The 13,960-nt window shown below is 30.7% G+C and overlaps 1 protein-coding gene across 3 annotated transcripts in view; it reads right to left on the reverse strand.

Moving 5' to 3' along the window:
- LOC129989167 (colorectal mutant cancer protein-like) overlaps positions 1-13,960 on the reverse strand; it is a 113,334-nt gene that overhangs the window by 73,086 nt on the left and 26,288 nt on the right. Inside the window, exon 1 of one of the 3 annotated variants that reach the window (XM_056097545.1) lies at positions 6,926-7,988. The exons of the other annotated variants lie outside the window; for them this stretch is intronic. Within the exon in view, the coding sequence (XP_055953520.1) occupies positions 6,926-7,048 (123 nt within the window). The 5' untranslated portion in view covers positions 7,049-7,988. Of the gene's footprint in view, positions 1-6,925; positions 7,989-13,960 lie in introns of those variants that run through there. 3 annotated transcript variants of the gene reach the window in all.

A 13,960-nucleotide genomic window follows, 5' to 3' on the forward strand; every position in this document is an offset into this window, starting at 1 on the left:
GTAACTAATAATTTTCCCATTCTCTGATTTATTATCATCCAATGACATTTCCACAATTTAAATGTTTCCGACTCCCCACTGCTTAGCCTCTTATCTACGAACTATATCAGCAGTGTAACTTACATAAAAGAGAAACATTTAACTGTTTATAATACATACATCTCAATCCAACAACAGATATGACAAAATAAAAAAGCAATAAGAAAAAAGACAGGCGCCATAAAAAATTTTACTTATCACAAAGGGGCACCGGCTTTAATTCACAATGTATTAATTACCCTGTAGGTCATGTTCCCAGATATCAAAGAAACGAAAGTTAAAACAAGAGAAATCCACAAAAGGCAGATAAGAAGTCAACACCCCAGAGGCCTGACGAAGAAAGAAGGCATATGGTAGGCATTTGTAATCTGTTGACGCGATCCGTCACCACGTGTTCCAACTCCCACCAAAAACATCCGCGCTAGAAAAGAAAAGAGCGAAATTTTTTTAAGACACTCCCCCGCACTACCCTGAGTTTGCTCAAGAGCTCTCCTCCACCAACATAAGTCACTGGTTAGATCGGGAGCCTGCCCGCAGCTGACAGAAGTCACGAGATAGAGTAGATAACGTCGGTGGCAAAATGTGCCGCACAGAAAGTGAGCGAGTTGATTCAAATGATAGCTGAAGTGGAACTCTTTAAATGGCAATGCTATAAATAAACGCACGGTCGGAACACTTCCTAACAATACAGTTTTCTTAAACGAAGAAACATTACAACAGTTTCGATCTAATTGCAACAACAAAGGCATTAAACTATTCGAAATGCAAATAAGTAGTAAATCGCCATGAAGTAACAACGATTTCTCTTCCGTAAACAATTCATTACCTGGTAGAAATTATATTAAACGACTCTTTCGCCTATTCATTTTACAGATCAATAGTTCGGCTTGCATTTAATCTTTTCATTTGTAACAGTTTTCCCTTGTCAATTGAGAAAAATAAGCATTAAGGCATAATACAAGGTAACTGTTTAATTCTATTTTGCGTGCTTAAAATTTAAGTTCCGATAAAAAAATAGCCCATGTCAGTGGCAATAAATTACAGACATATAACTAAGAAATGTATCCTTTTATCTACATGAATGATGGAACTTCAGATCATGTAAATCCTTTTTAACTAGATCGAGATGAATAAATAAATAGCGTTTTTTTAGTTATTTTCTGATGCCACTATGACTAGCAGAGTAGATATTAATGCATATGTATAAACAATGTTTTTATTATTCCTGTCAAAATTCTTGAGATCAGATAACTTTTTTATTCTTAATTTCGTATCGTCGGATAAGAACGCAAGGATTGATTCCTCGCCTGGATTTTACAGATGGATGTTTAAGCGCGAAAACTCCAATACAAATGTTTAATGGTATTACACTGACAACGGTCTTGAGCATCCTCTGATTCTCAACAAATATTCTGGTAAAACCTTGGTGAGAACAGCATGCAATCAGCATATATAACCGTCCATCTGTAACGCTGGGTGGAGTTAAAAATATCCCCATCTTTTTGATCTGGGTCATTACCGGATGTGAAAAATTAAGTTTTGTTTTAACATCTAGCAAATGAAAGTTTCTTTTGTTAAATGTTTAAATTAACTGATTTATCAGAGCACGCATAAAGCTAAGCATAAATGAATAAAAATTAGTTATGGGATCTTAAACTTTTCATCTTATTTACATTTTGTAATGCTGGATAGTAGCAAAAGTTAGTGAGCTGAGCCCTGCAATTTTTAATCTGACTTCTTTAATTACATTTAATATTTTTTTTATTACATTAAGAAATATATACACCTTCTCAAATGATGTATCGGGATATCGTATATGCTCTAATATGAAATTCAAATGGAAATTTTCTGAAAGAAGTTCAATGAAATTGTGTTGAATTCGGAAAATTTATCACTTGCAGTTAACATCAGTGATTAAAACTTCTTTCATTAAAATTTTTTTATTATTATCATAACCATTCTGCTTACAGGAGTGATGCCTTATCCGGGTCCGATTGAAAATAAAGTGTGAAGCCGCTCTTGTAAACCAAATCATAAAGGACCAAGATGACGTCAGAGACAGCGCTCTCTGATGCCCTGTAGCGTTATGACTCTGAGTTCAGATCTGGCGATGGCATGTGCTGCATGCTCTGGTCCGTCCACACACACACACACACACACACACACACACACACACACACACACACACACACACACACACACACACACACACACACACACACACACACACACACACACACACAAAATTTTAAAATTATTCCAAATATTTTTATCGAAACTGTCTGTGTGTAATGTAACCTGTAAATAAATAGCAGTTACTCTAATTCGGACTTTTCTCTGAACCTCTTAACTATCCTGCAAGGGTATATAAATTAAAAAACACAAACTATCAAGATTCATAAAATTCTTTTACAAAAGAATTTGTTTAACTCTGAAATAAAACAGTATTTCACAGACACGAGAAGGCTGTTGCAGACATACAAGGTATCAATGACAAGATGTTTGCACTGTTTTAAAAAGAATGCAAGATCGTAAAGATAGATCAGATGACACTGTAAACATTTTCCGCACCAATTACGCAAAGGGAAGAGCTACTGTTTTCTTAGTGGGTGGATAGATTGTATCTTTTTTTCTAGGCAAAGACATATTTTCTTTCAAATTATCCGATATCAGTTACCACCCATAGTTACTTCAAAAGAAAGGCGATTTAAGAAGAATTATTCATACTGCACCTTACTGTTAATATTAGCTAAATTGGGAATCCTTCTGTTTCTTTTACTTAGGGTTTCCTTACACGATTGCAAAAAAAGATTTGTATCGTCATACATTAAAGTACAAAGACAGAACATTTGGATGCATTTACATAATTACATACTAAAAGAAATTAATTTCAATACAATAATTTCGGAAATATGTAATATTTTTAATCCAGATGAGCTTTTGAATTACGTTTGTGGAATTACGATACTAAGTCCACTTAGTATATTCAGTCAATAGTAAAGGAACTAGAGAGGCTTTTCTGAAGAAGAAAGCGATTTCGGATATCCAGGAAGTATCTGAGGTAGAGGTATTACTAATCTTCAATAAATCGGGATAGATTATCTTCTTGGAGAACTTCAATGAGAAACTGGCTTACATTTGTGTTTCGTTTAGAAAAACCCGATCGCAGCGAGCCATTCGTTATCAAACAGTATATTAACCAACCAGTTTCTGAACAATGCTGGAGGCAGCAAAAGAAAAATTAAACAATATTTTGAGATTATCATACACTTTGTCAGATGAAAATTACGCATTTTTTAATGTGATGGCATATAATTTCGGATAACTTATTGTACACAATAATGTAGCCAGAATTAAAAAAAAAAAAAATGTTATACATAAAATGAAGCTTCATTTTGTACTAACATAGATGTATAATATACATTTTATAAAAATCTGGAATCGTTTCCTGTTTTCTGCGTGTCATCTTCACCTTTGTATTCTCCCTTCTCTTGATTACCACCTTTCTCTTTTACCATACATATCCGATTAGTTCGTAATTATGAAATGAGAATAAAAGGCGAATAGATTCGTCTAAAAGTACTCAAATCTGCGCTTCCTTTTCATTGGCTAATGACGTACTTTTAGCTGATTAGCCTAAGTTTCGAATAAGTACGGCTATTCTGATGCGGGCATTTAAATCAGTCATGGATACTAAAAACTTTACTGTACTGACAAATATAAGAAAATGAGTTGCATTAAATAAGGAGATTTAGAATTTTTCAATTCTGCTATCATTCTTTTAAATGACATATCGTACCAATCACAGATAAAATGTTTCTGTTTTAGAGCAATGTTCAAAAATATGGCCATACAAATCATTAATTCGGAATACAAGCAAAATTCTGAGATGAATATTTAAAATTGTTTCTTTATACTTTGGATACTGCTGTTTCACTATCCGCTATGTAATCTTAAGAACTTAATATGTCTTTCCAACTCGAAGGAGCTACTTATGTTTGTATAAAATAAATTTACTCTTGTTCTTGTTAAAAATGCCATAGTGTTTCTTGAAGCTCTGAACATTTAAGTGGAGGAATCATTCCATACCTCCACAATACTCCGTTACAGACAAATAATTTTCCTTCAGTTTTAATTACCCAGAAAAGCTATTTAAATTCATAAAAACATAAATAAAAAATAGATTAGTTGATTAACAAACAACTTAGTAAGCAAAAGTATCATTGTACTTATCAAACTCGGGATAAAATATAACTCCATTTTCTTTACAGCAGGGTTAAACAGCGGTTGACGACAATTCCTATGCTTAAAATTAACTAGGGGAAAAAAAAGTAAAAAATCAAATTGATTTAAAATGATTCATTACTATGATTTCATTATAATTTTAATCCGCTTTCTTCTCAGATATGATTAATTAATACTTCATTTTTTTTTTTAACTAGGACTTGTATCAAATATTTTCAGTGCAAAAACTGAGAGAGAAAGAATTTAGAGCCCTAAACTTTGATTTAACTAAAATTTTATAACACTGAAAATAATTGAAATTTTCTCTTTACTCTAGCAATTTATATAGTAAAGCAGACACTGTTATTCATAGTACAATACTATATTATAAACAAAAACTGTATTCGTTACTTTAGAAAAACAGCTATTTACTATTTTACATATAAACTAATAAAATTTCACTCGTGACGATTATAGTAATTAAAAGTCAATTTTTATAAAGCCAATTAATATATAAATGAATTCCATTTTATAGGAATTAGTAGCAGATAAATAATATTATATAAATAGATTTAATTATCTCATGTAGAAAAAATGCGATTGTACACACGATAATTCTATTATTATTATTAGGATTATAATTACCTCAAAATTGTTAAGAATCAAATAGATGATGATATATTTGATTAGTATAAATATATAAAATAACATAAAAATTAAAAAAAAAAAAAAAAAACAGAAAACTTTTAAAATTGGTGTAATTTTCTTTCAAAGAGTGCATTCTAATTTGTTACTTGATATATTCAAGAAATTCTATTTCAAGAAAATAATTTTCACTAATGAGAAGTTCTGTAATCGAAACGCCTTAACATTTTCAAAGATTATGTTTAGTGAGGGTCAAATTCTATTTCTGTATTGATATCACTAGTATCAAAGGATTGATTATAACAATACAGTTCAGCATCAGAAAGTTCTACCTGGGCAAAACAACTGAAGACGACAAAATTTGGCTCTCTTATTCAATAACAATTTAATTCAGATCAGAAACTAAATAACAGGAAAATTAGCAAGACATCACACAAAAATCAAGGCTACAATCGCGCTTAAGTGGAAGAATACGGAACGAACAAAAATAAAAGTTCCATAACTTCTTTCAGATAACTGACTTCTACAATAACTCGAAACGTAATCGTATGTTTGTATAGAAAGAAAAAGGAAGAAGATCAATGAAAGCGAAATAAAAGAGAACCGGAGGCGTAATTCAAGAAACTTAATGCAATAGGAAGAAGTACTGAATGATATATAAATGGAGAAGAATGGATTTTAAGAAGAAAACTACTGGAGATAATTCACCAGATCAAAGCTAAAATTGAATAAATCATTCGATTCGCTAACCAAAGCAATTCCAGAGCTGAATAAGAACAAAAGATTCTTTTTCTTTCGGAAACTTAAAAATGACGAAATGGAGAGTTCTGTCTCTAAAAGAATTCGTAAAAAGATCGTTTGATATTTCAAATTAAGATTTTATTTATTTTTAGAGCATTTTTTGAACGAAGCTACTTTGAAAAAACGTTGTTCGTATTTTAAACAAACACTTTTAAAGGGAAATGAATCCAATATTTTGATTGCAATGTAAACATTTTTGCTGATTTCATGCTAGTAAATTTAGTAACAGACGAAAATTATACATAATTTCATGTCTAGTTTTACAGATTCGATAATACTATATTACTGTTGATAAAAAAAAATTCTTCACAGACGTTTTTTTAAAAAATAATTTAACCTCATGGATTATTAATTTTTACTCAAAATCATATTTTACAAAAAAGATCCAATAAAACTTTTTTTCTTTCCTTACATATAAAATTTTCCACAATAGGGTAAACAAGCAAACAGATGTTGACAATAAATAAAATAACAAAATGCACAAAAATATGCAATTTATTTGTCAAGGTTTTTTTTTTTTTTAATGTAAGAATGCTTACGTGCCAATCACTATTATTAAATCAATATTGTAAGAAAAATTCTTTCCACACTTATGGAATAATAATAGAAAGAAATTTGAATTAAAAACTATACTAATTACTAAATTAAATTAATTTTTTTTAAATTACACAAAAGAAAGTAAAATAAATCACCTGAAAGTCCTTCTTTGAGTATAGGACAGTGTGTTGTAGTAACTTATTTCTTTTATAATTGCTGATTTAAACAAAACAACAAATATGTGATTCAGAAATCAATGGAAGCAAAATTTGTCCCAAACTTAGCCAAATCATATTTAATGTAAAAGTATTTTTTTTTTTTTACCACACTAACACAGATTAAAGAAATGCAGTTGTTAACTTGAACAGTTTTTATAATTAAAGACAATTGTCTTAATGCAAGAAAAATGAAATTCAAGAAATTTCAAATGGTCCTGGTTTTTCCAAAAGATTTTAGGAATTTTTAATTACAGAATAACAAAACTAAATCACATGTAAAATACAATTACAATTTCCCAAAAGATTTTAGGAATTTTTAATTACAGAATAACTAAACTAAATCACATGTAAAATACAATTACAATTTCGGCGATACAAAATTACATTTGATGATAACTTAAGTGTTTATTTCAGATAAGTTTCTCAATACCATAAATTTTATATAATTTTAATAAACTTACTTCGATTCGAACAAAATGCGGGTGATTTGTAGTGGTGGGAATAACGTCCAAGTTATTTTCTAAAATCCAGTCGTTGGTGTGTCTATGATGATTTCTTCTCGTCCAGCTGTTGGAATCTTCCATGGTCCTCAAAACGAATGTTATCTTAAAACACTAATTACTTTCTAGCTCCTTGAAAACAATTCAGCATTCTTTGGTCTTGCTTCAACTGCTATGAAATTACAACGTGGGAATCCATTCACAAAAAATTTTCTGCATGAGTGGCAAGCAACCTTCAGCTTTCAGAAAGATTGATGAAAAGCGAACAAAAACTATCATTCTTTATTTTATTTTCGAGGATATGAGAAACCAATAAAGAAAAACAATCACTTCATCAAAAGTATTTCAAAATTCTTAATATATGAAATCTATTAGAAAATGTTGGGAAATTTTATACTTAAAAAAGCCTCCAAACAATCAATATTAATTTCAGTGGAAGACGTAGCAGTATATAGCTTCCAAAACTGAGCTATTACAAAAAATTCGCGGGAAAAAGCACGCAGGCTCAACAAGTAATTCTTTCTTCAGAAGAATATCAATCATTCACCAACAGTTCCATAAAAAAAAAAAAAAAAAAGGAAACGACAGCTCGACTGACAGACCTCTTAGAAAGCGCATGTACCGTTTCAACACTCACAGTTGAAGGCTTCTTTGTTGGCTGTCAAATTCGCATCTTTGGAAACTTGAAACTAGATTTTATTGCCGATGAACACTACTTCTAAATTCCGACGCCATGTGATTACCACAGAGCAGCTACTTGTTGAAACTGATGGAAACTACCAACTTCGGCGGGGAGTCCAATACAATTTCTGGAATGACATCACCGTTCAACTGCCTGGAGAAATGATCCTTCCATTGACTGATGGGAAATGATGATTAAAAAATAATTTATCACTCAATTCGAAAGACTGGGGTTAGGGAGTACGAACGTTGCATGCATGCACACCCGCATGCGAAAGAGGCAGGCAGGAAGATAGATAAGAGAGAAACGCGCAGTATTGGAATTTGTGAGGGTGGGGTAGGATGACTGCTTTACTAAGAAGGATGCCCGGCGACAACTCTGGGACGGGAAGAGGCGGGTAGGAGGGTTGGCGAGTTAGGAAGAACTTTGCCGCCAACTCATCGATCGCCAAAGTTCACTGGGATTCTTCATTTCTTACTGGAAGAAGCATAATTGCGTTGGAGCTATTTTCCGTATTTATAATTTGAAATGATTTTAAGGAATGAAATGGTGAAATGAAATCAAATTTTGTCTCTCATTTATATTCTAAAGTAAATTTCAGTATCAAATGATAACACAATGAAATGTATTATATTTTTATAATAAATGTTTCCTTCCGCACAGTTATGATTCCAATGTGAACGGAATAAATTAATATGAAGACGCAAGCCAAATGTCATTACTAATTAGTTTATGCTATGTTATGTTGGCATGTCATACTTTCGCATCCGAAGAATGCAATGGATTTCAAAATGAAACTGATGAGGCGTTTTTGATATGTGTCGAGAGAGTACAAATTGATTCCATGAAGAATCATGTCAACTAATGCCAAAAAAGCTCATTTAATTGCCAATATTTTCTGTGCTCTCTGGTAGGTTCAAATTATCTGTAAACATATAATTTATGAATAAAATATAAAAAATGCTTTATTTTGCTTTCATGGCTATGCAACAATAACTCACCACTGTTTTTGTATATACATAAAAGCCAAATCAGGAAAGGAAAAGGATTTCGGGAAGAAAAAAAAAAAGCAAGAAAAGTAGTTCTTACGTACGGACTGCAGTTTTGAAAGCAACAAACGATTCTCATCGGATAATTTATTTTTCTTAGATTTGTGTAAAAATAACTGCAGTTTTCACAACTATTTTAACTACCTTTTACGAATACTTTCTTAGAGCACTACGACTTATTTCATTGTCTGTTACTTTAAAGTACGTTCAACATAATATTTAAAGATGCTGGTTTTAAAATGAATTGAGAAAAAGAAAATTTCTTTTGCGTTGATTTTAACATAGAGTGAGAAATAGCATTCCCCCCATATTATTTCCCTTATTTCCTTAAATAGAAGTAAGCTACTGAAAATTAAAGAAACACACAGAATTTATTTTTAATGACTGATTTTAATACACCTATCAGAATTAATGAGCAATGGAGATCAATATTAAGGTCAGACAATTCAAGTGGATGAGATCAAATGATTGCCGAAACCGATTCGGATTGCCATATTTTAGAATGTGAAATGAGAAAAAGTTTCATATTCATTTTCCAATAATCCACAGTGCTTGTAAAAGCTGAGAGTTTAACGGCCGATATTAAATTCCGCATTAATTAAAAGAAATTCGACAAAGGGGGGATAAACTGAATCATAATATTTCAAAGTTGCAGTTTAACACCCTCCCCAGTTATCCAAATTAAAACAAATTAAAGGTAAATTTAAAAAACGAAAAGAATGTTAAATGGAGGGGGAAGAAATGGATCTTTGCCATAAAATATATCTGGAAAAAATGTGATGACATATCACAAACCACATAGAAAGCAGAAATTCACTGGAAAAAGTTTATATTATTAGTTTGGGGGAATTTCAATATATAGTGATTTACTTTATTTTGCTTCGAATGTCTACCAATAATAACTAATAAAATTAGATAAAATAATCAGATAAAAATGTTCTGAATTGGAAATCGTTAAGAAATCCATGCTTCTCTATGATAACGGAAGAACTTGTACATCTTCAGCGACTCGTAAAAAATGATTGGAGTTGAGTTGATATGTGATATTATATCCATCATGAAGCTCAGACTTTGTGCCATCAAATTATCATTTAATGATGTTTCCGCAAAATTCCTAGAATGATAAAGGTCACGAAGATTATGATGCAATAAGATCGCACTCGGCCCAATTTATGTTGATAATGGATGATAAGTTCTACGAATGTGGGATAATAAAGTTATAAAAAAGGAGGGTGACTGTTATCGAATAAAAAGGAAAGCATATCACAGATGTAATTTCCTCCAATTTTTCAATATTGCCATAATTTAAAGAAGAAAAAAATTATTTTAGCGAAAATTTATACTTATTATCTGCAATCATATGCAATTAGAAATACTTGGTTCAACGAGTTCAAACGAAAAGCGAATATATTTTTCTAGCACCATTAGTAAAATTTTGATGTATGTAATAACATTGTTAAAGAATATTAGACTACTTTCACCAACTTTATTTAATTTCGTTTAACTGAACACACTTAAGAACATAACCTTTATACTCATCATTATCAGCAAGTCTTTTGGTAAATAAAGCATTAACAAACTTCATTATTTTCTTTAACTTTTGAATCTTTCATTTACTCATAAAACATCACGAATTTTGAGGCTGCAATAATTTTTGCCATTTAAACTTTAATCACGATAGTCATTCTTCAGTCAGAAAGACAACTGATAATTAAAAACTGGGTGTTACTTTTTTGCATATTTTTGACCAGTTAAACCTTCCAGAATACGTAGTTTAAAGAAATAAAAGGCTAATGATCTTTGTTTTAGAAAAAAAAAAAAAAAATGCAAACGTAATAAACAGAACGAGTTTAGAGTGGCGTAAAGCAGCAGAGATAAAAAGCTATATCTGAAAATAAAGTAAATAGCTTTAAAAGAAACCGATGCCGCATTTCATTTGATAATATTGAGCAACCATAAGTTGCTTTCTCAGATTTCAATCGATGTGGCACAAGTAGCAGTAACTTATCAGTTACAATAAAATGAGTCAGTTACAATAAAATGAGCATTTCTTTAATCTGTGACAAACTTACTTCGAATATGAACAGAATATAAAATTTATGACGATAATTATCGATATCGAAATACGATAATTCTAAGAATATCTTGTATTTATTATTATCTGATTCATGGGGAAAAAATCAAGTGTATGAAAATATTTTAGAAATTTTTTTTACATAACTGTATAATATTTCTCTGTATTAAGACAACTCAAATTATTATGCAATTATTCTTCCTTCAATAATCAAAATCGTCCAGTAACTTTGAAATAATTCCATTCTGTTGCGTGCGTGTTTATTCCTGCAAGTTTAAATATCAATTAGAGTGTGTACGCTTTTATATTGTCTTCTTCTTTAAAAAAAATTATGGTGTCATAGATTATCCTTCACATTCTCAAAAAAGAGATTTAATAATTCGGATAAAGGCTATTTTTTATTGTTATAACTATAATATGAGCCATTTATTTTGAAAGTGGGGCAAGTGCATTCTTGAAAAAAATGGAGATACAGTACACTCCCGATTATCCGCGGAATTGGGTGGCGCGGCCGCCGCGGATAACAAAAATCGCGGATAATCCGAAAAAAGCTAAAAACGGGTATAGCAAAAACGAAAACAGTCATTCCAACTTTGAAAAATCGTTTTATGTACAATAAAACGTAAAATAAACAGCAGGAAATGTTTAACTAATGCTTAATATTTTAGTATATCACTCAAAACTAACCTAAAATGCATTTTGTTAATGAAAACAGAAAAGTGCTTTGTATTTACGAGAGGCGTCAAGGATACACAGAAAAATGAATACATATGTACTGTTCTAATACTGTAATGTATTATGTAATTACAAAAGCATAACTGTAAAACTGCACCTATTTAAAAAAATCAGTCAAAAAAAAAAAAAAAAAAACTTTGTGCGGCAGGCGCGGATAATCCGCCCGCGGATAATCGGGAGTCTACTGTAATGGTAGTTATAGATAAAACCTGTTATGATCTTTTTATGTGTAAACAATTTCAAGTTAAAAAAAAAAAAAATCCAGATTCTAGTATTTTGAAGATAGAAGTTTTAGCTTTTAACAGCATTGAAAATCTGTTTATTTTGAAAGTAGTGCAAGTCCATCTTAGATTGAAATTATTTTTGGCTGAATATATTACAGCAATATTTAGCTCCGGTTGCTCTATGGTGAAACAACTGTGGCCGGTTGACATCATGTCTGAAATCTAGGGTGTTTCTATCTATCTACTTTTGATTTTGAAAATCGATAGTTGTACAATATTTCATAAATAATAAAAAGTATATCTTGATTTTGTGTTTCGATAATAATATGTTTACTTCCAACACCGATTGTTCACTCCAATGACAATGAAATAAATATCATTGACAACAAATTTTTGTTGTCGGAGCATTCAATTTTACCGAACGATCGTGATTTTGGAGTGGTAGAAATGATAGTCCGGAAAACCAGTTCTTTATGTATACCCCAGGAATACTATAAAGTAATACGAAATTGTTGAAAACATAATAAATTTTTATTACATGAAATGAAACGCGGATATTTATTTTCAACCCAACCCCTGGTGAAAGTGATTTTAAAAAGAAAGAAAAATACCGATGGAGAAACCGTAAATTGTTTAACTATATGCTGGATCAGATTCACAAGGGATGCACCATACAAAATGTTCTACAAAACTTCGAGAACAAGATGCGATAGAAAGAGATGCTGAATTTAAAATTATCGATTTGCCACCACAACGAGGAAGACCAAGTAATTTCAGAAATATAAAATTATCTTTTATGTATAAAAAAAGATCTATTACATCTGAAAAATGCAAGGACATAATGGATTTATTACCATATATACCTCCTGTTCATCATGAACACTTTAAAATGTTAAATCCTGAATAAAATTCAATTTAGTTATACCTACGTATAAATTGAAAATGAATAATTTCATTGAAATCTATACTTACAATAAGGTTCGTGTGTGTGTGTGTGTGTGTGTGTGTGTGTGTGTGTGTGTGTGTGTGTTGGCGCTCTGCAGTCTAGACCATCTGACCTGCAGCTAAGAAATTTGGTGCATGTATACCTTGGACGTCAGAAATGTGCACCTGGGGTCCCTTTTTTTTAATTTTTAATTATTAATTAAAAATTAACTTTCCCGCCAAAAAAATCTTTATTTCTCCACTGTCAAATGAGTAAGGCTTCAGTTTTCCCCCACGCTAATGAGGTTAGGTTTAACATTTTTCGGCCGATTATTTCAAACGATTCTGTTTATTTTCTTAATGTTTGATGCATTTAAAATTAAACATTGTTAATGAATCGATCTTTCAGATTTATTCTGAAGTACTTTTAAATTAAAATAAAACAGAATAAAGGAAATTAAAAATTTCTAATCTGCATAGCGTTATTCCAACTGGCGTAGAAAAATTCACGCATTTGCATTACCATAACTGCCGTTGAAAATTCACGCATGCGCATTGTGTTCTGATTAATGACAACTATTTTCAACGGATGCGAACTTTATTTTAATTATTTTTAGGTGAGTTGTATGCTTTTGTAATTAAATTGTATTTATGTTAGTTATATATTTTTTGTATATGCTTATAGTGTTAAGTACATCGTTTTTTAAGTAGTTTTTTTAATCTGTTTTCGGCCGATTATTTTAAACGATTCTGTTTATTTTCTTAGTGTTTGATGCATTTAAAATTAAACATTGTTAATGAATCGATCTGCCCATGATGAATCTGAGAAAATTTTTTTGACAAATTTTTGAGATATTACATAAATTAAAAAAGATATTCTTTAGCACCCATAAGGTTTAAATGCTCAGTGTCTTTGTTTTCAATAATCATATTATAAAAAAAATGCTTTGTTTCAGTAAAAAATATTATTATATTAATTGCAGATTAATCATTTCCACTTTAATTTAAAGCATAAATTCTACGGAAGCTAACAGAAAATCAGAGAGATACATATCACGTTATGACTGAAGGCCTTTATAATATTATGAGTGAATTATATGATATCAAAATTTGAAGTTTTAAAATATTTTGATGAAGAAGCTATTAAAGTAGGAATTACATAAAATATTTAATTATTAAAATTTTAATGAGCATTAAAATTGGCGAACCGGTTGGTCGCCAAAGGCGGCTAGTTCTTAATAAAACTTAATTGTTTTTTGTTATGCTATATTTTCTACAAGAATATTCTTTGTTTTGTTTCACTTTTTA

Source organism: Argiope bruennichi, chromosome 2 (genome assembly GCF_947563725.1).
Source record: "Argiope bruennichi chromosome 2, qqArgBrue1.1, whole genome shotgun sequence".
Classification (NCBI taxonomy): domain Eukaryota; kingdom Metazoa; phylum Arthropoda; class Arachnida; order Araneae; family Araneidae; genus Argiope; species Argiope bruennichi.